General features: G+C 38.1%; 4 protein-coding genes and 1 pseudogene across 7 annotated transcripts; 2 read left to right on the forward strand and 3 right to left on the reverse strand.

Annotated features, from left to right (window-relative positions):
• Positions 1–68: 68 nt before the first annotated feature.
• On the forward strand, positions 69–816 carry LOC141845107 (EG45-like domain containing protein). Of its 2 annotated transcripts, XM_074733152.1 has the most exons (3): positions 69–245; positions 343–625; positions 728–816. In XM_074733152.1, the coding sequence occupies exons 1-3, from the start codon at positions 122–124 to the stop codon at positions 732–734; spliced, it is 414 nt and encodes a 137-aa protein (XP_074589253.1). In that variant the 5' UTR covers positions 69–121; the 3' UTR covers positions 735–816. The 2 variants fall into 2 exon arrangements, with proteins under 2 accessions (XP_074589253.1, XP_074589254.1); XM_074733153.1 differs by lacking the exon at positions 728–816 and having other exon boundaries at positions 343–720.
• Positions 817–838: 22 nt separating this feature from the next.
• LOC141845105 (beta-glucuronosyltransferase GlcAT14B-like) lies at positions 839–4,743 on the reverse strand. The gene is made up of 4 exons (XM_074733151.1): positions 3,879–4,743; positions 3,147–3,222; positions 2,904–3,019; positions 839–1,611 (listed from the first exon to the last, which is right to left on the reverse strand). Exons 1-4 carry the CDS (start codon positions 4,477–4,479, stop codon positions 1,094–1,096), a joined length of 1,311 nt encoding a protein of 436 aa, XP_074589252.1. The 5' UTR covers positions 4,480–4,743; the 3' UTR covers positions 839–1,093.
• Positions 4,744–6,098: 1,355 nt separating this feature from the next.
• Positions 6,099–12,535, reverse strand: LOC141845104 (heat shock protein 90-6, mitochondrial-like). The gene is made up of 20 exons (XM_074733149.1): positions 12,375–12,535; positions 11,717–11,920; positions 11,570–11,643; positions 10,451–10,576; positions 10,249–10,342; positions 10,073–10,156; positions 9,830–9,973; positions 9,630–9,743; positions 9,364–9,426; positions 9,194–9,268; positions 9,009–9,113; positions 8,524–8,655; positions 8,357–8,449; positions 8,190–8,267; positions 7,807–8,061; positions 7,601–7,703; positions 7,002–7,176; positions 6,805–6,910; positions 6,624–6,713; positions 6,099–6,521 (listed from the first exon to the last, which is right to left on the reverse strand). The coding sequence occupies exons 1-20, from the start codon at positions 12,471–12,473 to the stop codon at positions 6,336–6,338; spliced, it is 2,400 nt and encodes a 799-aa protein (XP_074589250.1). The 5' UTR covers positions 12,474–12,535; the 3' UTR covers positions 6,099–6,335.
• Positions 12,536–14,177: 1,642 nt separating this feature from the next.
• LOC141844827 (G-type lectin S-receptor-like serine/threonine-protein kinase SD2-5) lies at positions 14,178–14,800 on the reverse strand (annotated as a pseudogene).
• Positions 14,801–15,261: 461 nt separating this feature from the next.
• Positions 15,262–24,305, forward strand: LOC141845144 (uncharacterized). Of its 3 annotated transcripts, XM_074733194.1 has the most exons (10): positions 15,263–15,672; positions 16,552–16,595; positions 18,480–18,589; positions 19,439–19,613; positions 19,750–20,043; positions 20,130–20,216; positions 21,495–21,923; positions 23,316–23,395; positions 23,461–23,905; positions 24,021–24,305. In XM_074733194.1, the coding sequence occupies exons 1-9, from the start codon at positions 15,426–15,428 to the stop codon at positions 23,858–23,860; spliced, it is 1,866 nt and encodes a 621-aa protein (XP_074589295.1). In that variant the 5' UTR covers positions 15,263–15,425; the 3' UTR covers positions 23,861–23,905; positions 24,021–24,305. The 3 variants fall into 3 exon arrangements, with proteins under 3 accessions (XP_074589296.1, XP_074589295.1, XP_074589294.1); XM_074733195.1 differs by having other exon boundaries at positions 15,262–15,672; positions 23,473–24,305; XM_074733193.1 differs by having other exon boundaries at positions 23,461–24,305.
• The last annotated feature ends 251 nt before the right edge of the window (positions 24,306–24,556 follow it).

Here is a 24,556-nt window from a genome sequence, read left to right on the forward strand (position 1 = left end):
CTGTATTTAACACATGCTAAAACACAAGTATTCTTAGTTGCCGACTGTGATGAACAACACATAAAATTAATGAGAAAATTGGAGTATAAATACGGGGCAGAGGGGAGTTGTTCTATACTGCATGGCTTGTTCAGTGATGGAGAGGTCGATGGAGGCAATGCTGCTGCTCTTGTTCTTCCTCAATCATTTCACTGAAGTTGCAGGGGATGTAGGCACTGCTGCATCCTATGATCCTCCATATCTTTGTAAGATTTTATGAAAGTAGTTGATGCATACATAGAGAGAAAGAAGGAATCGCATAGCAACTTGAGTTTACCTCTAGTAATTGTTTTCATGTTTCAGCAACAAATTGCCCGGACTACAGTAGAGTAAATCAGCTGCCGGAGACCGGACTATTTGTGGCGGCCGGAAGTGGCGTGTGGGATAACGGTGCAGCCTGCGGCAGGAAGTACCAGGTCAGGTGCCTGAGTGGCCTCCGACGGCCCTGCAAAGATGGCTCCATTGTCGTTGAAGTAGTTGATTACTGCAAGTACAGTCCCTGCCCTGCCACCTTCCTTTTGTCCAACAAAGCCTTCGGTGTCATTTCCAGGATTCCCAACGCAAAGATCAACATCGAGTACACGGAGTAAGTGATCCTCCCTCCCTGTCCAAATTCAAACAAACAGCAACTGTTTCCAGGGTTAGAACTCAAATTGTTGTTGAACAAATGAACTGTTTTTGTTTTCAGAATATGATGGGGAGCAGTATGGACTTGGATGGAAGATCTATTCAATGTCAATATTGGCACGATAATAAATATGTAAAATGGTAAAGAATGATGAACCTTCACAATGTGCTATAATTTGAGGAAACAGTACCAGAGCATCAATCATAAACTTGTTGCTATACTTGAATAATTTGTGGATCACAATCAAGAATCAACAGATTTATGAATTATTTGCATAGCTTCCTACTCTATCAAAATTATGACCCAATGTACGTTGCCTATCCCCCCTGCACCTATTCAAGGATTAGCGTGAAGAGCTGTTGGAGCATCCAGCCATGAAGCTAAAAGCTTCACATCGCAATTGAGAATGGCCTCCGATTATCCATGTCAAACACAGTGATGCTCGCTGAAACCATCTGCCGAAATAAGACTGGTCACTAGAGCTTTAAACCTCTGAGCGCCTGGCCCTGGCCTGAGCTCGGCTGCATTCTTAACTATGTAATGTTGATCATTGCTAGTATTTGTCTTTAGTGTGTCGTGCCATGCGCTTGGAGTAAAACCATCTGGATCCCGGCCTAAGAGTTCCTTGTCGATCTTGTCCAGTACTGGATCATCCCGACCAAACTTCCTTGCAAATGGAGCATTGCTACTGACCATATGTGGGAAGTCGTCTAGTGTTAGGAAGTGTGGGTGCTGCTTAGGAGGGTTATCCCAAGATATGAAATGCAGGTCATGGTTGATGGTGGTGTTGCGGAATTCAGGTGCATTGCAGATAACAGTGTGGAAGTATCCTTCGGGCGACGAGAGAAAGTTCGCATAATACATTAGGACTGTTCTGGGAAGGTTGTCCCATCCCCATATGAGATATTCAACAAACTGATGTGTAAGCATCATCCAAGCAGACCCTGCAAAGAAATCAATTGTTGGTGAGGTATATTCATAGTTACTATTTCATCATAAAAATAGCAAATGTGATCATCATCCAAGCACTGCATTTCTAGCTTGTTCCATATTTTAGGAAGAAAACAAAACCTATCATAAATCGTTTTAGTGAATAGAAAGATTCAAATAAATAGCAAATGTGATCGGTCAGTTATGCATGTAGACAGCTAATGTGAATTCTTCACTGGCCATACATACACCTATATTTCAATTTTATGCATCTTTAAATGCTATTACACTGGCTATCCTCCGCACATAAACCTAACAGTGTGTCATTTTAACTAAACAATGGTCCTTGACAAGTTTTTAGACGTCCTTGCACATTTACACATGTGAAAATCATAAAAAGTGAAACTCAATGAAAAGCCTAGAATCACTTGTAGTGTAGGCATCATATATACAAACATTGGTTGGTCGAATAAAACATTATGTGCATCAGGAATCTGGAAGCCCTAAGTTAACCAATTATAAGTTTCAAGTAGGAAGTTCAGAAACTAACCACAATCTGATCTGATAGATTTATCTTATGCATTATTTAGATACTGCAAAACACTGGCGAACTTGAGAATGTAATATTGAACCAACCAGCCAAAGAGAAAAATTGTTATATGAAACTAACAGACCTTGATTTGTATGTCTCTCTCTTAGTTTATAGAGTATCGTAAACAAAATCAGATTCTACAAGTAATCATCTTTTCTCCTCCTTGATGTACATGATTCATAGTCAAATATCTTAGCATAGTATTTATTTTTGAATAATCCAAGACCCCTTAATCATTTACCTTTTTCATTTTAAGTACATGTACATACTTGATCAGATGATGGCCAAACAGTTCATCTATAGGTAACAACAAAAGCAGCTATTATATTTTGGTAGAATGATCAGACACAAGTACATGCTGCAGGCGAAATGGTTCTCAAATGCTTCTTTATACTACACAACATGAGCATATCGATCTGGCAGGCACCATGATAGATAAATGTTATACCAATATTCATATACAAATTGAATCTGTGTTATTAAAACCACTAATAACATAGATGTTTCTCCATCGTATTCATGCCACATGAAATATAGTGTGATAATTAAACAGCTACTAGTTGCAGTCCCACTTGCCTACAAACATGACTGCTCAAAGCATCAACAACAAATGTGCAATCAACTGATTGAACTAGGTGCTTGATACAAGAAACATATGTGAAACAGATATAAAATTCTCTATGTACGATTTACTCACTTTTAGGAGACTAGTACCTGTAAATAGCTTGAATGCAGAAGGCACATCCCTTTTTTCACTAACCCAGAATACATCTTCCTTCTGTAAACTATAAAGCCCAGGATCTATAATCAAAGGCCTAGCCCTATGGAACCTGAAACAACAAAATATAGATTCCATTTAGGAGAAAATTAGTGAAACCAACCACCATAGAACTTTTGCTTGGAGAAAAAAAAAATCTATAAACGCAAATGGTGATAATGTAACAAATGTTTACATACTCCTTCCATCCAATGTCGCTAGTGTGCTCTATATAGTTGAAATCTCTAGGCAAACTTGATAGTGTATAGAGTAGATCTGCCAAACAAAAGAAAGCTAAATCAAGAAGTAAGCCAAGTGAAGCCGTTGGGGTATACAAGCATCAATCGTAGGGTAAATCACTATGGAATATACCTTTCATGTACTATGATTTCTAGAATTTAGGACAAATAGGAAATATGATTAACAGATGGACAATAACCAACAAAAAAGTTTTGAGAGTAAATAGCACTAGGTCAGCAGATAGATTCAGTTCTTTGTAAGGAGATGCATAACAGTGAAGAAAGAAAGACTGGTCGCTCTGATGGTAGAGCAACCGAGAGAGCAAACATAAGCAACAGATAAAATTGGACGCTAAAAAACAGCATTGAAGCTAGTTCAATAAAGAAAACTTTTGTTTTGAGTATGTTGTTTTTGGTGTAAAGAAATTTTCACTGATGAAGGTAAAGAAAAGTTCTACTCTAGATAGCATCTCACTCTACTTAGGAAGGTGGAAGGCGAAATCTACCAACCAAATTGTTTGTTTAGTGTTTTACTAGCCATGATACTGGTTCAAATTCATATTTTTAAGGGAGGGAGGAATGTACCTACCCTATAACATCAGATTCTAGGAACAGACGAGCATGGAATTGGGGAAATGAAGATCTGGAACCATTTTTTTTAAAATAGCAAATAATTGAGCAACCGGATCTTACCGTCCTGCGTCATGAGAGGATAATCGGAGGCGCTGAGATTGATGAACCAGTCCCAGTCGCCGCCCTCCTTGAGGAGGATGGAGGCGGCATGGAGGGTGTTGGCAACCATGGTGGGACCTCGGTAAGTGACGAGGTTCGCACGAGTGACCACCCTGACGTTGCCGAAGCGAGCATAGACAGGGTCGCCCCGGATAGCCGTCACGAGGTCTAGCCGCTCCGCGGCCGGGGCCTCGAGATCGAGGTGGAGAACGTACTGGTTGGCCGGATGGTAGAGCACTCGGAGGGTCCTCCGGATGCTGAATCCATCGCCGGATGAGCCGGAGATGAGGTAGGCAAGGCGAGGAACCAGCCGCGCCGGGGAGGCGGGTGGCGACATCTGGCGGAGCTTGGACTCGACGAAAATGGTATCGCCGTCGCCAGAGGAAGAGATCTGCGAGAAGGAGAAGAGGAGAAAGGCCTGGCGAGACAAGGAGGACGAGGACGAGGAGAAGAGGAAGGCCGAGATGAGGAGCGATGAGAGGAAGAAAGAGGCGAGCAAAGGCACCGCCCACTTCCTCCGCCACTGCTGTGGCGTCGATGGCAGCGGTGGCTTCGTCTCCATGGCCGGATTGCAGTCGAGTAACGCCGCCCTGATCCCTCACTCCGCCACCGCCACCACGATCCCCGTCGGAAGCGAATCCAAATTCCGATACCTCACGGCGAGCGAGCTAGAGCTAGAGAGACAGAGGGAGCGAGAGAGAGAGAGACGTGCCGAGGGAGGTGAGCGGATCCTTGATCGGACTGGTCGATGTCGGCGGTTCGTTGATAGGCGGAAGGGGACGGACGAACGACTTAAGTCACGACTATGGCCGCGAACACTGCGGAGGCCGAGAGACGCGGCTTTGATGCGACGCGATCCGTGACTAAATTGCCTAAATATTCGAATTTAAAAAATATTCATAAATTAATAAAAACTAACACTAAAATCTTCACGAGGTTCATTAATTACGAATAGTATCGGAAAATGTATTTTCTCAGATTTATAAAATAAAATTGTAAAAAGATTAATTTAGGGTGGGGCCACCGGCCGTGCCAGGACCCACCTGTTGTTGGGAGGCCGACGGCTATAAAAGTAGCCGGGCGTCTGAGAACAGCGACGCCTTCTGCCGCACGTTTAAAAAGAACCCGCAGACATACCTTCCTTGTGATTGCACCATCCGGCGGGACAAGGTCGCTGCCCACCCATAGGAGTTCATGGCCCGATTTGCTGTTGAATTGAATTCGGCAGATGGATGCTGACCTACCTTGTTGATTGGCCAATAAATTGGGTCCCACCACAGGAAGGATTGGATTCTAGTTGCGTAGGGAATCTGAATTGAGTAGTACGTGTCAGGATACAAATTAAGGGACGCCTTAATTTTCCTTATCATTAAAAGAAATTCTATTTTAAAAAAATCGTGTTTCATATTTTAAAAAAGCTAATTTTACTATATTCAAAATTATTAAATAGTTATAGTTAAAATTATTTAAATATTAATAAAAAAATATTATAATTTTATTAAAATTAATTCAACTTAATAGAGCAGACGAAAAGTAATGTTGCTTGAAAGAAAAGAAAAGGTGCATTGTTTATTGATGAACTTATTTTTTTTTTGATAGAATTCATCATCTTAACGGTCCCACACAATCGATCCTCCGATCATCTATAAAGAGGTAATAAATCGAAAAACTACAATTGATCACGACACAAGAAGATATTGCCTGACTTCGCCAAGATTCGAATCATTGTTCTCTTCTGCAAGTCTACTGCATCGTAACTAGTTTATTGGTGTACTTGTAATTAAATTTGAAGTGACTCTATCTATTTCATTGTTGATCATATATGATGACTTTCATTCATAATAAAACCCTTTCTAAGAAAGCACTTTAATTAAAATAATACTTGCTTATATAACTTTTAAAAAAAAAAATGCACATAGTTTGTGAAAATGACATCACATAGGACATCAATGCCCTTTGATTGCATTCAAACAACAGTCCATTTCTTTTCTTAAGTGTGTCCTCAGTCTACTATGGACATTAATGTGCATGGAGATCATGACACTCTCACACTTATTTCCTCAATAAAGGGGACCCTTAATGCAATGTAACCATCATTTTTTAACATGTATCTTGATTGTTATCAAGAACAATCTTTAGAATACTATATTCTTTTATCAAATCAAAAAGCAACTTTAATGATTAAAATGTAAAGACTCAAAGTTATTTTACTATAGGGCTAGGATGTCTTACTTTCTCAGCACTTCATGGTTGCCCTCAAAGTGATACCAAGAGGGTGGCTTACTTAAGCACCACGATACCAAATGTAATGTAATGTTTGCCTGTAGCCGGGAGAGGAAACCATAACTTGGAGCATATCACACATAATAGAACAAAACTGAAACTGTCTTGCATAAGAACTATCGATAAGTTTTGGGCTTATTTCTGGCTTTCAGCTTCGGGAGGTTGGACAATTTCAGCTTCCAGTGGCTCTGAGTTTTGAGGTGAGGAAGAGCTGCTTGCTGCTTTATGTTGCACATTGGCAGGAGTAGCTGTCCATTTGCCAGCAAGAGAAGTACCCATCATCTCATAGATCTTGCTACTTAATTCAGAGGGGTTTTCGGGCTACAAAATAAAGCGAAAAAAAGAAACAAAGTTCTAATGAATTAGTAAGAATAAGCTCGTGTACTTGTTAGAACATGCGATAATTAGGAAAAAAATACTCACAGTGAAACCACTTGAGATTAAGGCTGTGTCATACAGCAAGTCTATGGCTCTCTGAGCCTCAGGATCATCAGGGTTACTCCTGCATGCTACCTGCGTAATGGCATTAGAGATCAGTGATCGATGAACACTACTACCTTATGAGAGGAACGATAAAGCTACTGAATAGAACAGGCAGACGTACATTCAAGTCCTTAATTATGGAATGCCCTGGATTAATTTCAAATACTCTCCTTCCTCTCATAAAATCCAAGCTAGTGGTGTCTCCAAGTGTTTGTGCCTTCATCAACCTGCAGGAACCCAATTTTTTTTTGTCATGTGATATGTTCCCGAATACGAAATACAACTTGCATGGAGCTGAAATATTGCTTTTTTGCTTACCTTTCCATGTTGGCAGACCATCCAAACTTCCCTGACACCAGTACACATGGGGAGGTGCTAAGGCGACCGGATATCTGGACATTAGCAACCTTATCACCCAACCTCTTCTTGATCCAATCACACATATGGCCAAATTCCTGCTTGATTTCCTTCTCCTTTTCCTCATCCTTATCGCCTGCAAGGAGAGTTTGCCAAGAGTGAAAAGAAGGCAACAGAAAAGATATAGCATACTATTATGCAATTTACCAGAATAATGATTACTATCTACTGTATAACTTCAGCAGTAGCAAAAATTTTCTGATATCGCCTATGATCTCCCTGCTATTAAGTATACTTTACTACTCACTTGTTCCCCTTTATTTAGGATAACAATTACGACAATAATATTCTTTTGGTGAAACACATAAAATAGGTCATTCATTAACCTTTCAGAACAGCATGGAACTTTCAGACCCATTGAACACTAAATTTTATATTTTGCACATTTCTGTTCAGATATATTTATAAACACTGCTCAAATAGCTATCCAGGATATAAAATTTAAGATTTCATGTTGGCCACCAACTATGAAAGGATAGGTATAGATGGGGAAGGACTACCTAGATCCAGGTCTTCTTTGCTGATGTCAACAAAATTCTTTTCCTTGTAAGATTTCAGATTCTGAATAGCTATCTCATCCATAGGATCAACTAAAAATAAAACCTGGAAAATAATAAATTCATGTCAACAAAGTTAGAAACATCACCAAACTAACAAACAAACTAATTCAAGAATGAGCATGCCCAACAACCATATTGTTAACTACCTCATAATCCTTCTCGACAAGTCTCTCCAAGAAAGGTGTATTCCTAGCACTAGTCAAGCTGTCTGCAGCTATATAGTAGATATTCTTCTGTTCTGGCTTCATACTCTCAACATACTCATCCAAGCTAATAAGCTCATTCTCAGCATGAGAAGAAAAGAATCTCAGAAGTGGAGCAATGCGTTTGTGATTTGAATTATCTTCAATGCAACCTAACTTCAAGTACTTGCCAAAATTTTCCCAGAATTTCTCGTAATCCTGAAGTTACATGGAAATGATAGCATCTTTGTTAAAAATAACTTTTTTCAAGTCAGAATAAGAGGAAACTGTAAACAAATAATTATTTTTCCAGAAAAAACAGATTGGAGGCCAACAAAAAGACTGACTTCTTTGTTTTCACTCTGAGAGATGCCCAGTATCATATCAAAGGTTTTTCGAACTAATCTTTTTTTCATGATTCGCACCTAGAGAATAAATGAGAATTAGTGATGGAAAGTCATACAAATGGAGAGAGACATTCCTTACAAAATTTACAGTTAGCAGGAACACTTACAATACGACTCTCTTGAAGGATCTCACGTGACACATTCAAGGGAAGATCATTTGAATCAACGACGCCTTTTACAAAGCTCAAATATTTCGGGAACTAATAAAAGCATTAGAGTGTCAGTATAGTTTTCAGTGAAATGAAATCAACATGTTCAGGAAACAGATCCATACCAGTTCCCCATCAAAGTCATCAGATATGAAGACACGCTTAACATATAACCTAATATTCTTGGTTTTTGTGTTCATAATTTCATCCTTCTTGAAAGATGGCACAAAAAGGATGGACCGAAATTCCACCTCACCCTGCAGCAAAAAAAAAAACAATCAAAACACACATAAATATAGGTAGGAAACTTCAAGATCTTCAAATTTGGCATATTTAGAAGAAAAAAAAATACTTGAATAAAAACAAAGAGCGACCACTATTGCAATTTGCAAATTATAACAAAAAAGATTAAGCCAATTACATCCTAAGAACGACAGAAACAACTTGAACGTTTTGATAAACTCTCTATGGGAAATCAATTAAGAAGCTTTTTTAAATCTAATATTCTCTCTGGTAAAAACGAGGCCCATGCAAGTGTATATATAGCAAGCTCTTCGATTTAAAAATCTACATGATTAGCTAAAATTCAGGTGGGTAATAAAACAAATACCTCAGTGGTGAAGTGTGAAGAGGCTAAAGGATCAACGTACTCATCAAAGGTCATCCTGTAAAATGCATTGTACTCTTCAGTAGTCACATCTTTAGGATTTCGTAGCTGCAGAAACAGTATATTCATTAATAAACAAAGAACAGTTACTATATCATATTGGACATTTTATCTCAGATAATGCTCACCCATATAGGTTGGGTTTCATTAGTGAGCTCCCAGTCCCAATATCTTTCAACAACTTTCTTAGTTTTCTTCTTCTTCTGTAAGGAACATCAGTGTAAACATAGATAGAAAAATTAGCAGTTAAAAATCCCATGAAATGTGCAAAATCACAAACTGACCACGTTATAGATACCTCTACATTTGGATCTTCATCACCTTCTTTTTTGGATTCACTTGGATCCTCATCTACCTCAACCTTGCACAAACAAAGCCACAAACCCAAGACTGTTAGGAAGAAATCAACTTAAAAAGAAATTTCAAGATTGATTGCAAAAAGCTGGAAGAAAGGTTTAAATTAATTTCATAAGGTTTAGATTAATTCTTCAGTATTGCTTGCACCAACAGACTCTATTAACTGGTAAGCACTTTTGCAATGTCCAGTGACAGCTTGACCAATACCTCTTTTGTAATACCCTTCTCTTGCCATGTGTAGATTGGGAAAGAAACAAACTGAGAATAGTTCTTCACAAGGTTCTGAATTCGCTCAGGATGAGCAAAACCTTTGTCGTCACGCTAAGAGCAACAGCCAACAGTAAGATCAAAACCATGACAAGAAAAATAGGAAACTTTGCTATCTTCCACAAATCAATACCACAGACCTTAAGATACAATGTCAAACGTGTTCCTCTAGGAAGTAACTTCTCTGGGTCGGTTTCTTCCCTAATTGTATAAGAGTTGGCATTAGCTTCTCCCTCCCATACATACTGCTTGTCAGACTTCGGACTTTTTGTTGAAACAGTTACCTATTGTGAAAAAAAGTAAACCTATGCTTAATGTTGTCATAACTAAAAGTAAATTGGCTCTTACCATGTCAAAAATACAAAAAGAAATGATAGATATACCTTGTCAGACACAAGGAATGATGAATAAAAGCCCACACCAAATTGACCAATTAAATTGCTATCGACACCAGCATCTTTGCTATCCTGTAAACAAGGCAAAACACATGAGACACTAAAAAAGATAAAATATGCAATGAAAATAGGTAAAACAAAAGGAGATTAATGGGTGCATATACCTTCAAAGCCTTCAAAAATTTGGCGGTTCCACTTTGTGCTATAGTACCAAGACAATCAACAAGTTCTTGTCTAGTCATACCAATCCCAGAATCACTGATAAAGAGAAAACAATCATGGTTCAACCATGGTTGTTCATAAATGTCAAAAAAAAAAAAAAGGTGATTGCCATGGCCATTCGTATTCTTCAGCAGTAGTACTTACGTGATTGTGATAACCCCATTATCTTTATCACTTTGAATACGAATGTCTAGATCAACAGCATCCTTCAAAAGTTCAGGCTCCGTGACACTCAGAAACCGTAACTTATCAAGGGCATCACTTGCATTACTGAAATTGTGTTGAACAAGATCACAAAAAATGCAGGAAGCAAAACAGCAGAATATCAAACGAAAAAAGTACTTACATTAATGTGATAACAAAGTTTTACAGGATGGAACTTTTAATGTAGAAAGAGAAAGATATTCAATGATCATTTCAAAGGGAGAAGCATATGAAGATAAACTAGAGTTTTCATTTTATAATTGTTTATTAACTATTTTTTATCTTTTCTGGAGATTCTACATTGCTTCAAATAAATTCTCTATATCCATGCAAATGTCATTCTTCAAGTGTTAGATAAGCAATTTAATTACATAACCATAAGTAACCATTTAGGCCTACAGGTAGAATGGGTTCTAAGGAGAAAATGACTTCCTCTATGCATAATTAAAATATCAAACAAAAACTGTATCATTTCAAAGTTCTATTTTCAAAACAAACACAATGCATAATTAACATGAAATAGAATTTCACGTGTAAAATTGAACATGTCTCAAAACAATGCTCATTAAAACATACAACAAGCTTGTGCACAATTTGTTGGAATTAAAAAAAAAAAATTACAAACGCGAGATAATAGTGCTAAGATGCACAGCCATATGTCAAAATATACCCAATTAACATAACAGCAAAAAGAAACTACATGAAAGACAGTTATCAAAATTCAAGAGTATCACCTCTAGAGTTACTGTGATTTCATTTAACTTTAACAGAGACCATTTGTAGCAACTTCGTTCTTCAACAGTAATTAGAAAATTTGGGTGAGAATTTGGGAATAGTCAGGACTCTATAATAACTTATTCCTAGGAACAAAGTTACAAAAATGTCGCAGCAAGTTCAAAAATATTTAATGTCTCTACTACTAGAAGCATACTGATTGTTTAAATTCATAAATACCAATAGTATCATCAACAAGATAAGTGGCAAACATGATAAGAAACTCAGTTTACAAAAACACTTAGGTATGCAAAAACATAGTGCAAAAGAGAAGCAAACACCAACCTGACCAGTTCACGCAAGAACACTTCCTTATTACTGTATAGGCTGTGTACTATAAGGTCCATTAAGCGGCTAACCTGTTAATTACAAGGGACTCAGATAAGTTTGTATTTATACAAAATTATAGAATAGGCCCTTCAATTAGCATACCTCAGCCTGATACTCAAACTTCTCACTTGGTGGTTCAGATGAATCAGATGCTGCTGCAGTTGATTCATGACGGTTGCAAACAAGTATGCTGTACCTCGAGCTCAAGTGCATCCCAAACTTGGTCCCGTTACTTCTAGGTACACAGAGTGTCGAAAGGAACCTGTGTGGTGCAACCTCTGGAATACGGTATTCAGTTTCAGTTGCCTGAAAAATTAGAAGACGCCAAGCATATTACTCCTACTTAGCTATAATTATGATTATTTTATATACACAACATAAGTTCATGCGCTTGACTGATTGGGTTAACTGGGTAGAACAAACAGTAAAAGTTCCACCACAGTGTCCGAGTAAAAAGTAAGATCGATATCGTCATTTCCTGCTAGTATATTACCGCCATTTCAATTGTCACAGATCATATCACAAAAGCTTTCCAATTCACTTTATCAACTACACGAACTTCACGATCATTTAACTTTACAAAACCACAGAAGAAAATTTCTATTGACTAAATTTAAGTTTCATCTCAAAAGAGAGGAACTCCGTCGATAAGCCTAATCAGCATCCACCACTCACATCAGCCTCCAACCGCAACTTTCGGAAACCATCTAATCCTATCTCCCGTGGAAATGGGCAAAGTGGCAACAGTTATTGAACTCACCGAGGGAGACGAGGTGGAGAGAACAGGCACCACGGCGCGGCAACGAACTCCGGCGGATCGCACCGCGGAGACCACCGATCGCCTCGAAGCGCCGAGCATCTTTGCTACAGCCGGTCTTGGATTCGCCGACGGTTGCTGGGAGGAGGAAGGAAGTGGCTGATGAGGAGAAGCGACGACGTAAATGGGGGCGGGTTTAGGGTTTTAGCGGAGCAGTGGAAGCTTCTGGAGTAGGGTTTGGTTGGGCGTAGCTCCGGGGTCCGCCTGTGGACCCTTCAGGAGACTACCGTGATTGGTATTTGGTAGCATGGTCCATCGGATCATGTAAAAGAATGATGGTCGACGTGGCATGATCGAGACCGTTATATAGTTCATCTGAACAGACTGTGTAATATTATATTTTATTCTCGTAATTTATAAAATAAAAAATAAAATATTTCTTTTCTAGTGCTGAGTGACATTACAACTTATAGAAATAATTGTAACTTGTATAAATGAGCGTCCATTATTTATAAAATCTCAATTTAACACGAACTACTCAAAATATTTTTATATTATTTAATCATTTAATTATATAAAAATTACAATTAACTTCTATAATAATAATTTTATATTATTTTATTTTTATTTCTTTGAATGTCTAATTAAAGTAATATTTTAATGAATAAACTAAATAATAGAGAGTATGATATTCATTGTATTTTAAATAAATGTTATTCGATCATGATTACTATGTAGAAATTATAACTTCTACCCTATGTAAAGGTTATGTGTTAACTTCATTACATTTTAAATGAATATAATCTAATCTAATCGGGCACATAGAAACTAGCATATAGTTTCTATAAGATATAACTACCTATTAACTTTTATAACATATAAAAATTATTAAATAGTTGTTATAAAAGAATAAAAATATTCATGTTAGATGGACATCTATTTGTCTTACTTTAATTGAAAATGAGAAATTGCTTGGAGTTAATTGGACAATGGAGTACATTTTTACCGTCTTGAGGTACGATTGAGTTGGTTAGTGTGCGTCGTGGTCAATTGTAATTGTTCAATTTACCTCCTCATAAATGGTCGTAGGATCGATCATGTGAGAACAACTGGGATAGCAAATTTTACCTTTTACTAAGGAGTTGATTAATGGGAGGTAAATTTTCTGAAGTGGACAAGGTCAAATCTCGACAATACACTTTCCATAGTAACCAATTGTAACGAATTTCATCTTTTTTTTATTTATTATTCTCTAATAAAAAATTACCATAATTATAAATGCATCACTCGGAGAGTTTCCCCGGTAGACCAAGCCAAATCCTCCTTCGCCGAGCTTCTCGGAGAAGTCACACAGCATCGGGCCGGAGATACTCTCCAAGAAAGTATCTTCTTCCGGTGATCCGGGCACTTTCTTTCTCCGGCGAAACCACAGAGCAAGAAAGCTGAGAGCCATAATGGAGATTGTAATGACATAATGAAGAAATTATCTTCTTCCGGTAATCCGGCCACTTTCTTTCTCCGTTGGTCGGAACTTTGATGTAAGTAGAAAGAGATGAGACGCTTTGAATCCGTTTCAGATTCCCCATCCGATCGAAGAGGAATCAATTCCCTGAACTCTCATCGTGGAACACAAGTGCAGTCATTCAATTAAGCAGGCATTTTTGCACCCAGGTTAGATTTGAATTGGAAGTAGGCGACATGAAATCGCCGGCGAAGTATCCGACTCCGTCGTCAAGCTTGACGAGATTGAACGCGGTGGTCGGGTCACAGAATGAGGATGTGCCGGAATTGCAGTCGGCGTAGGAGCTAAGAACCGTCGGGCACTGGCATCTGCCGCCGGAGGAGCATGGACCAGTAAGGTTGCAGCGATCGGAATCCGGCCAAGAGGTTGGCGTCCCCCGACTCAATCCGGAGCTGGTATCGCAATCCCTGGTCATTAGGGTTGCTCGCCAGCGACATTCCCTCGGTGAAGTTCTGGCCGGAGAGTAAGGTGTCGGCGGGGTGATCAAAGCTCTGCCAAAGAAGGGGCGATTCGCCGCCGGCGTCTCCGAGGAGCACCAAGTTGCCGGAGTCAAGGAGTATCATCCGGGTCGCGCCCATGCCGGCGCCGGACTGGAGGTAGGCGTTGCCGTCGTTGCCGAAGACGAAGTCGTCGGAATCTATCACCGGTGCGCCGTGGTTGGCGGTCCAACGGTGGCGGCGCTCCCCTGGTGGACCACGGAGAGGAGGAAGGCGGCGGCGTTGCTGCTGTAGGCGGTGAAGCCGAAGGCGAACACGGAGCTGTTAGAGAAGACGAAGAAGCCTCCCTCGTCGAGATAGTCTCTATCCGAGCCGCGGAACCCCCGGACGAGCTCCTTCTGCGGCGAGCTGCCATTGCCGAACCTTGCAACAATCCACAGCGCGACGAACACAACGCAGATCGCCGTCATCTCAACCTCCTCCTGATTTGGAAGAAGATTTGACAGAAGCTACAGAATTCTGATGAACAAATCGAGAATAAGGTATGAAAATGGCATTTGACTTTTGTTTGACTTAAGAACGCCAGTCAATAGAAAAAGTATTCACATTTGACTTTAGAATGAGTGGGCCTTAGAATATTAATAATATATATATATATATATATATATATATATATATATATATTTGCATAAAAAAATATGTTTTATGATTAAAAAACGAAATTTTATTATAAAAATAGAAAATAAAAAGTCTAAAAAAAGAAAAGGCCAAGGAAAAACGAATTAATTTCCATTTAATAAAATATCAGTTAACTTATGAGTACATTAAACTGGCCCAATGTTTCGGGTCGGGCTAGTGGGCTGAGATGGAGATCCTTAAACCCGGCCCGTTAATCCTTTGCTTCTCGCCCTAGGGGGAAGTGCGCTTTCTTCGTGCCATGGCTGCCGCTGGTTAGGCGCGAGGGCAGAGCGTCGAGCGGCGGTCGGAGGGAGGCCGGCGAGGACGAGGGCTTCTTCCTCTCGCATTCCATCCCGTTCGATCAAGGGAGGGAAGGGAGGTAGTAGGGCGGCGTCGTAGGGTTCGATCACGGACGTAATGAAGCGGAAGGCAGTAGACGAGGATGATTGCTATGCGGGGGCTGGAGGGAAGCTAACACGGAGGGAGATCCGGCCAAGGATTACGATCACGCCGTATGATCGCTCCGCGCTTACGACGCGGAGTCAAGGGTACGGTTGGATATTTGCTCGTCCCACTCCCGCGGTATTCTCTACCAAATTCGCAGCCGCTTCCACCTCCGCCTCGAGTCGTGATCCTCAGCCTTCGACTTCCGAAGCGCTTCCCCGTATGCTCTCTCTCTCTCTCTGTTTCTGCCGCTTTGTTAGACTTCCTGATTACATACATCTCGTAGCGCTGCGTGATGCATAGGCTATGGCGTTGTCTTTTTGCAAAAAAGTGTGCTGCCATCGGTGTCTTAGAGTAAAAATGATATTTTTGCCCGCGGTTGTCATGACACTGTTGTTTTAATTAATTTACTTTGTTTTTCAAATTTGATGTATTTATCATGTTATTGACTGTTAAAGAACAACAAAGCAAAGTTTAAAGGACCAGGAAAGACGCAAATAACACTGGATCAGGTAGTTCATTCAAAGAGAATATCTAAATTCCCACTTTATCCGTATACATTAGAATTAGAATAGATCAAGTATCCTGTTTTGCTACAGAGCTAATCAAGGAGAGAATAAAATAAACAAAAGAATTAAATAAATTAATTTTTCCTCTTGCCTATTTGGTCCAAAGTATGGGGTAGCAGTAGACAAGGTGAGATTGTTTTCCTCCAATTGGTATATTTGTACCAATTTAATCACAATAAAAGTTGAAACAACTTGAGTTGGAGCTGCAGAAACCTAAGAAGCATAGGTTGTCAATGTGCACTCAGAATGGTGAAGATGATTTGTGAAATAGTTTGCATTGTTAAAAATTGCATAGAAGGAGACACAATCATCTCGAGGCATGATTTCAGAACAAGGATTAGATATTCAGGGTTTCTTCCAACCTAAGACGACCATTAAGTGGATTTTGCTTGTTAACCCTGCAAATTAATACAAATCAACTTGCACAGAAAGATGACAAAGAAAATGTTTTATAAAAAAGATTCTATCTTTACATGTTAATTGTTAATCTTTTCAATTGTCTGATCCTTTGATTTTTAAATGTTTTACAGAATCAAGGCAAGAAGATTGTGACAGGCCCTCCTCTTCTCGTGATGTAAGGAAGACTACCACCCTCATTCTCCTTTTATATTGTCTTGCCTTTATGCATTTCAGCTGGTTGTTGATTATTTTGATTTGTACTCGTGTTAACCAGTTGCTGATCATTCAAGCTTTTGAAAAACTGATAGTATTCATGCAAGAGATGGATACAGAACTTGCAGGACTATCATATAAGTTATTGTTAAGTAAAAAATTTCAATAGATATCTTAATAAATAAATCTATGTCGTTTGTAGACTATATACATATTTATGTTTTTGAATAGAAATTGCAAACAGTGTAAGTTTTTGGAAAAAAAGCTTCTTTCACAGTAAATTGTATTTTTCTCTTAGAATTTTGATACATATTTAATGGTTGAATTTAGGCTTTATGAAAGTGTGAATCCTTAGTTACTTTTCATTAAGAATATAACTATTAAAACTGTCTTATCTAATGTGATAGGTGCTCACTGTAAGTTATTTGACATATATTTTCGTGACCTTAAACATGAATAAATGAATAAGTAGCATCCTTATACTATCTAGTTCTTGCACCCATAACATAACTAGTAGTGCAGTTGATTCTTACTAACAGTGGAAGAATAAACTGATTGCTGCTTATTTTTGTTAGCAAATAACAAATTAGATATTAATGCATTTGATCAAATTTGCCAGTGCCATACAAAGTTATTGATGTGCTAGACATTTGTTCTCTGTGACTTGAAATGTATTCTGTAGTTTTGCCTGTCGAAATTATAGATAATGTTTTGCTATTAATTCTTCATGGATGTGATCCTATTTGGATGTTGGTCTTAAAGTTTCATACAGTTATTCCCCTGTTGTTCACATGTTTTTTCCTCAAATAATTGTATTTATTGTGATTACAGTTTTGGACCACTTTCATTGATTTTGTGAAAAATATATATTCCAAGGGAAGGAAACTTGTGATATTTCTTTATTCAAAATAATTTTGAGGATTCAGTAGAGGGAGCAAGTTTAGTTTTATGGGGGAAATGGAACTAAGAAGGAATTTGCAAATGATTTAATTGACTTAGAAAAGGCAGGTGATAGAGTTTTTTTAACAACTATTATGGTGGGCACTAGAGAAGTAATTAGATTATTCAAGAAGAAAAGTCAATGTTATATTGATGCGCATGAAGAAAGTACACTACTAAAATGTTATATTGATGCACATGAAAGCAGGCTGCTAGTCTCTTGCATGTGGATTAGGGGCCACGTGAATGGTGATTAGGCTTGTGCTAGAAATTATACCAATCAATAAAACATAATGCAACTTTTCACTTTTTCTTCATAGCTCAGGGCTGTCATTGCTTGTGTTATCGCTTGTTAATATTACAGAAGATACAACCTTGCACAGATCTTATTGTTAGAAGAAAGGCCCATGTAGCTGATCCAATATAGCTGGTTTACAGTTGTTGTAGATCTTGTATAATAGAGTGCACTGGACTGCAAAAATGGTCTATTCAGTTTATTGTACCACAATGTTCAAATTGCAATGTGTCTACTCTTTAGATACAGCCCTGTACAGATCTTATTGGTGGAAAAAAGATCCATGTAGCTGATTCAACTTAGTTGGACTTACGGCTGTTGTAGGTCTTGTATAAGAGAATGCAATGGACTGCAAGAATGGTCAATTTGAATATTCAAACAATTTTGTTTCCATTTTATTAGGGTACTCTGTATCTTATAATGATATGTTGCAAACTCTGATGGTTGGAATCCCTTGCTGAAATTTGATTTTGAAACATCTTCCAACAAATGTATGGCTTGGTTTTGTAAATTGTGCCATATCATTTCAACTTGTCCACACAGCTTTTGGCAAAAATTTCAATCTCAAATATGCACACAACTAATCCATATTTTTTGGCTGAAAAATACCAGGCTTCTGCTGATCCTTCTAATGATCAGGCCTTTGGTGAAGCAACTAATATGTGTGACAACAGTGGGATTGCGGAAGTTGAACTGTGGCTCAAGCAAAGGACATTTTCTAGGCAAGTATTACTGTTTAAATAAAGTATGGCTTTTCTTTCTTTGCTATGCCATCTTTTGTTAGTTCTGGAAGTGAACCTTCCAAACCAACTGTCATATCATATTTATGTTCCATGAGTTAAACATTGAGCACAAGGTAATTAATCATGTTCATGCTCTATTTGTGCAAGGCACTTCTCTTTTGTCAATTAACCAAATTACATATCCAAGTCCATCCTCTATTTTGATTTTGAGATCATCATACTTGGCATGTCTTTCATAGCGATCATGGCATTTTCTCTTATAATTGCCAATTAAGAGTGTTAACAACAACAAAAGAAAGTTGCAGGAGTACAAAAAATGATTTTTTTCCTTCTTTTTGAACTGAAGTAAGGTAGATTCTTTCAATAAATATAAGTTGTTTTTTTAATGTAAAGAATTGGTTAAATGCTAAATTAAACTAGCCAACAAAATTAAGTTCACTGGTTTATTGAATCAGTGCAAGCAAGTTATCTATTGAAGTTGCTGAGCCTCTTGATCTCAACCAAGTGTGGGAAGTTTGCACTTTATAAGTTGCAACTAGATCCTCTCTCTCTTAAAATTTTTATCTGCAATTGTATTTGTACTGTTATATACTTGTGAGTTATCTATTGAAGTTGCTGTGCTTCTCAAACAATTGTGGGAAGTTTGCACTTTATATGTTTCAACCAAGTCTCCTCTCTTTCTCACAAATTTTTTCTGCAAATGTATTTGTACTGTGATGCCCTTGTCGATTCTGAGAGGGGGTTGTGGAACAATGAAGACAACCAGTAACAATGCTGATAAACCGTTTTTAATAGGGTGAATTTGTTAATTCTTGTCTTCCTGTCCAGAGAACAGTCCAAGCATTTGAGGGAGTTGTTGCAGTCAAGGACAAGAGACTTTTCCCGCCAACATGAAGAAACTAATGGCATATTGAACCAACAAGTTCCAATGAAATCACAATCTCTTGTGCTGTCTGGGCAATTGTTAACACCAAAACCTGAGAAATCTTTGAAGACTGTAGTAGTAAGACATTAACTATGACCTACCTTGTGACCAAGATTTGATCTTGCTAAACTTATTGACTGTTAATGTTTGTTCATAAGTTCACTGTGTTGATGTGTCGTTCTGACAAAATTACCTGTTTGTTCAATTTGAGTAGGTACATGATGCTAGTTCTTCACCTGTTGAAATTGCAAAAGCCTACATGGAAGGACTGGCTACTGAGTTCTACCATGAACCTGCTGAAGGAGTATTAAAGAATAAGGCAGCAGACGATAATGCATTGGCATCAGAATTGAGTTATTCATCGGTGATGAGAACACCTGTCTGCTGGCCTGGAGCAATTGTGGAGAATAATGGAAGCCATCTTACTCCTAAAACTGCTGGACTCAAGGTGGAGTCATACAGTTCCCAACGAACTCCTTACTCTGTTTCAATTTTCTCAAAATCAAAGGTTTGTGATTTGCATCATGTATATAATTTTGGTTTTCTTAAGTTGATTGTTAAGGTGGCATCTCCAATTCTTCTCAATGTCAACAGTTTCAAGATGGTGGAGGAAGTCAAAGGACTCGAAATGTTTCATCATTTGGGTGGAAGAAATCTTCTGCTTCTCTTCGTGGCATCACGGTAAGATCCTACTCTGATCCCAAAAGAGGAATTTATAAGATTCTTTTTTTTCTTTGATAGAAGATATAGCTAGAGAACAAGTGATTTCTCTTTTCTTATTTACATGTGGCTAAGTGGACTATCGTTCTTGAGCCTACTTTCACTAAGAATTAGACTATGGAACTATTTGATAGAAGCTTAAATTTTAGTGATCAGGTAATGCAAGTTAGCAATACTCAAATTTGCAATTATAGCATTTTTTTTATTATTTCATGGGTTGGTATGCAAGTTTCAATTTGCTGACACCAGGTCTATTGTAACTAGAGCTGTCAAACGGATCAACCCATGACAAGGCTGGCCAACCCACCAGAAATCCGTCATATGGCGGGGTAGGACGGGCCGGCCCACACACGCGCGCGCGCGCACACGCACACACACACAATAGCATTAGATATTGCCTAATGAAATAAAAGTTAGCTAGAACAATTTTGTACCAATTTGTCGTGCCAATTTACTATTTCAAGTCTTATGCCAAGATAATTTAGATTGAATATATGAAACGTATTTTGCCACTAGAAAGGATAATAAATGATTTTGATGGACTTGATATTACAATTAGTGGTTTTGGATATCTTGAATCTAAAGTGATATTGTTGAAAATGTGTGATTAAGACTGAGCTACTAAAATTTAGAGGGTCAAGCGGAGAGTTTTATTCGATGGTCATGCGGTTCAGACTACAAAGAAAATGTGTCAGTAACCATGCTTTATGAGCCAGTGTGGTGAATAATTCAGAAACAATAGAGACAAAAAGTTTAGTTGAGATGAGAATGGAATGTTGAGATTGGCGTGTGTGATTACTTGGGGGGGAAAGGGGTTTACCTCTTCATGAGCAGTTAGTTGTGGCTTATTTAGATGATAAAATAATAGGAAATATATCAAGGTGTTGTAAGCATGCTTAAAGACAACCAATAGATTCAGACAAGTGGGATCAGTTAATTTGAAGTTTTGATTGGATAAAGTGAGTTACTTAGTCTTTAACAAGATTGAAAGTGATTTGGATAATTGAATTGTCATTCATTGTTTGGATATTTAGTCAAATCCTAATATGAGGCAACTAAGCATGTATGTTAGAAAACTTAATTGAATGGTTAACATTTTTTTTTCTGTATCTGCCGAGATAAATTTGGTTATACTATTGGTTTATATTGCATTCCCTGAGTTTCTTTGTTTTCTCCTTTTTTTTTATTGGAAATGATGGTTTTGAATCGGTTTTTTTTTTCATCCTCTTCATTCACCAGGTTCCACCAAAGTATAGTGGATCAACTCCTTCCAAAGAGTTACTTGATTCAAATCTTGTTAATTTTTCCTCTGCGCCATCAGCTGCACCAAGTGACACAAAGAACTTATCATCCACTGGGAAAGCAAGTTACGGTAAAGATTCAATGGCACGAAACTCAAATTGCCACATTGCTGGATGTTCTGAAGATGTACATTTTCCTTTAGTTCCTCCAAAATCCACCCAAATAGCTATGAAAATACTAGATCACCTCAATAGAACCATTCCTTCACCTAAAGAGAAAATGGTACATAGTCTGGAAATGATTGGAACCAAATCTGTCTCGAAATTTGCTAGTGATTGGCATACAAAGAAACCTGATGATGGAAAGGCAAAAGCCTCATTATTGACTAAAGGTGCTGCTGAGAAAGATAATTTTCCTGAAGAGAAGGTATTTTTGGTTTCTATTCTATCATTTGTTTGCTTAATTATTTCTCTTCCTGAGCCTGTAGCAGATACTTATTCTAGGCTTGCAAATTTATTTGCTTGTACTCTCTGATCTGCTAATGTGAACATTAAGTTACTAAATTAAAGTGCTACAATATGAAACATTCATTACACAATTATTTCTTTTTTGTATTTACTTTACATGGTCTATTTAGACAAATAAAGTTAATAGAATGGAGAATTGACTTCAATGGAGTATTTGATATGATGACACTCTTTAGTTTGGAATAGAGCAAGCGATATGATCTTATAAGAAATAATTTGCAGAATTTAAATACCAGCCGCAATATGGGAGAATTTTATTTAATTAGGAGTAAGACAATTTAGTTTTAAAGGAATGGTAATAAGTTGATAAACACAGAGTTTTGATAGGGAATACAGCCCCATCTGGAAGAAATTTGGCAAAAGTGAAGAATATGATCCCAAAGAGTTTTGATTGGGGAATGCATGCCTGGTCCTGAGGAATTCAAGAGAGTGACAAAGAATGGGATTGGATAGCGATTATTGCCATGAATTGAAGGAAATTTACAGGATTTAGGAAGCATAACGAAATTGAAAAATTGTAGTGTGGAAATATGTTCTAAGTAGAAGAAGAGCTCAATGAAAGAGGAATATGACACCAAACTGGAAAATGACTCATGGTTTGCTGGTAATTTGTATATTATCCGAATTGTCCCTTCTTCATTTTCCCAATCATGTCAGGTCAAACATTTTGGAGAGAATACCATCCCCATCACAGGAATTTGAGGAGATACTGAGGGACTTGAATGAATGGCATCTGCAACCACACACTTGCAGATTTTGGCTTGGGGTGAGAGTCAATTTTTGGATGAAAGATAATAAGGGAGAGGATGTTCATAATGATGGAGCTCCATATGTAATTTTATGAGATTTTTTCTTTCCCCTCATGATTTTCCATCCAAGTAAACACAGCCTTAATGTTGTGTGGTTTCCTATTTGTTACTGAGATTGTGGATCGATATTGAACTTTGTGGGTTTGTGCTGGACCTTATACTGCTAGCTACATGTCTCACCTGAACATGGTTGATTCATGTCGAACTTGATATCCTGAATTTTGTACTTGGTGGTTGGGTACAAACTTGATACCTTGGATCTAGAATATCTTCTGGCCAACTAGTTTGGCAGCCAGACTAACATACAATTCTTTTTAGGCAAGAAAAATCAAAAGAAAAGGAATTGTGGCAATTTTGTTGCTTAATATCTATTGTTTTCATGTGTGTTGGAAATATCTACAACTCTATGTTAGGAATGTTTTGGGCTGGTTCTATAGCATATTTTGCACACTAACAATTCCTAAATTTATGTCGTCATGTAGGCTACAGCCGTGCCAACAATGAAAGATCATAACGAGGTTTTGCCATCTGTGACTCCAATGGGCAAAGACCAACTGCTGGGGTTAGTCAAAACAACTCCAGTTTCTTGGATATTTCTCTTCTTATGCTTATAGAACAAATTTCCAGTTTTAATTTCAGGGCCACTGAGAAAAGTTGTGATGCAGTCGTTAAGGTTCCTATTTCCAGCTCCACACCGCTAAAGGATCCATCTGAAACACCAGCCACACCTGCCTTAACTTCATCGCCGGCAGATGTTGCCTTCAAGGTTCCTGTTTACAGCTCCAACACCTCTTTAAATGCTTCACCTGAACCCCCAGCAATACCTGCTTCGACTGCACTTGCTGTTTCCACAATCCCATCATTTAGCTTTCGCTCTCCTAGTCGCGACCAGGGTCTCAATTTCTCCTTTGCGACTACTTCCAACCCTACTGTGACTGACACACCAGAACCACAGTTCAAGTTCGGATCTGGAGAACAGCGCAGCTTATCTTTCTGGTTTAGGAGCACAGAAAGTGAACTCTATTAGTGGTCGATAAAATAGCAATCAAGTTATGGGCTCTTTTCAGCAGAGGTATATATCTGTCGAGTGCTTTAGTTGTTCTGTACAGTATGTACTATACGACGGTGATTTGGTTCCGATCGAACTGATGGAGTCAGTCGACTGAGCATGCTTCGTTGTTCTGCAGATTGAGATCAACAACTATAATCACTTTTCTGAGTTTGGCTTCAGTTGATAAAGGAAGAATTGTATGCAGCTTACTTAAACAGTTATAGAGCAACTTTAGTGTCTACATCTTATGTATAAATTTTACTAGGGAATGCATTACTGGTATAAACCATCTTCCATGTGGTAATTTTTAAAGCATTTGATGAGATTAAGTTGGTTTAACTTGAGTCGTATAGTGATTTCTTGTAAAATATTTGTATTTTAGTTTTATTACAATACAATCTTTAGAGGGTATCAAAGCTATCTTGATCCCTCTCTTTCACATGTTGATCCTTGTTTGTGTGATGCTCTAGCAATGAAATAGTATATGTTTGTATAAGGGTGTCAATTCGGATAGGTCGGATAGGTTCGGATCGAAACAAGAATATTATTTAAAAAAAATTAATTTGAATTTAAGCCTGATTTGAAAATTATAAATTTGAACTCGAATAATCTGATCAATAAAAAAAAACCCTGAGAAGTCATTCAGATAATTTCACCACCACAAACATGTTC

The sequence above is a fragment of the Curcuma longa genome, chromosome 14 (genome assembly GCF_044706935.1).
Source record: "Curcuma longa cultivar G26 ecotype Majalengka, Jawa Barat chromosome 14, ITB_CL_G26_1.1, whole genome shotgun sequence".
Lineage (NCBI taxonomy): Eukaryota > Viridiplantae > Streptophyta > Magnoliopsida > Zingiberales > Zingiberaceae > Curcuma > Curcuma longa.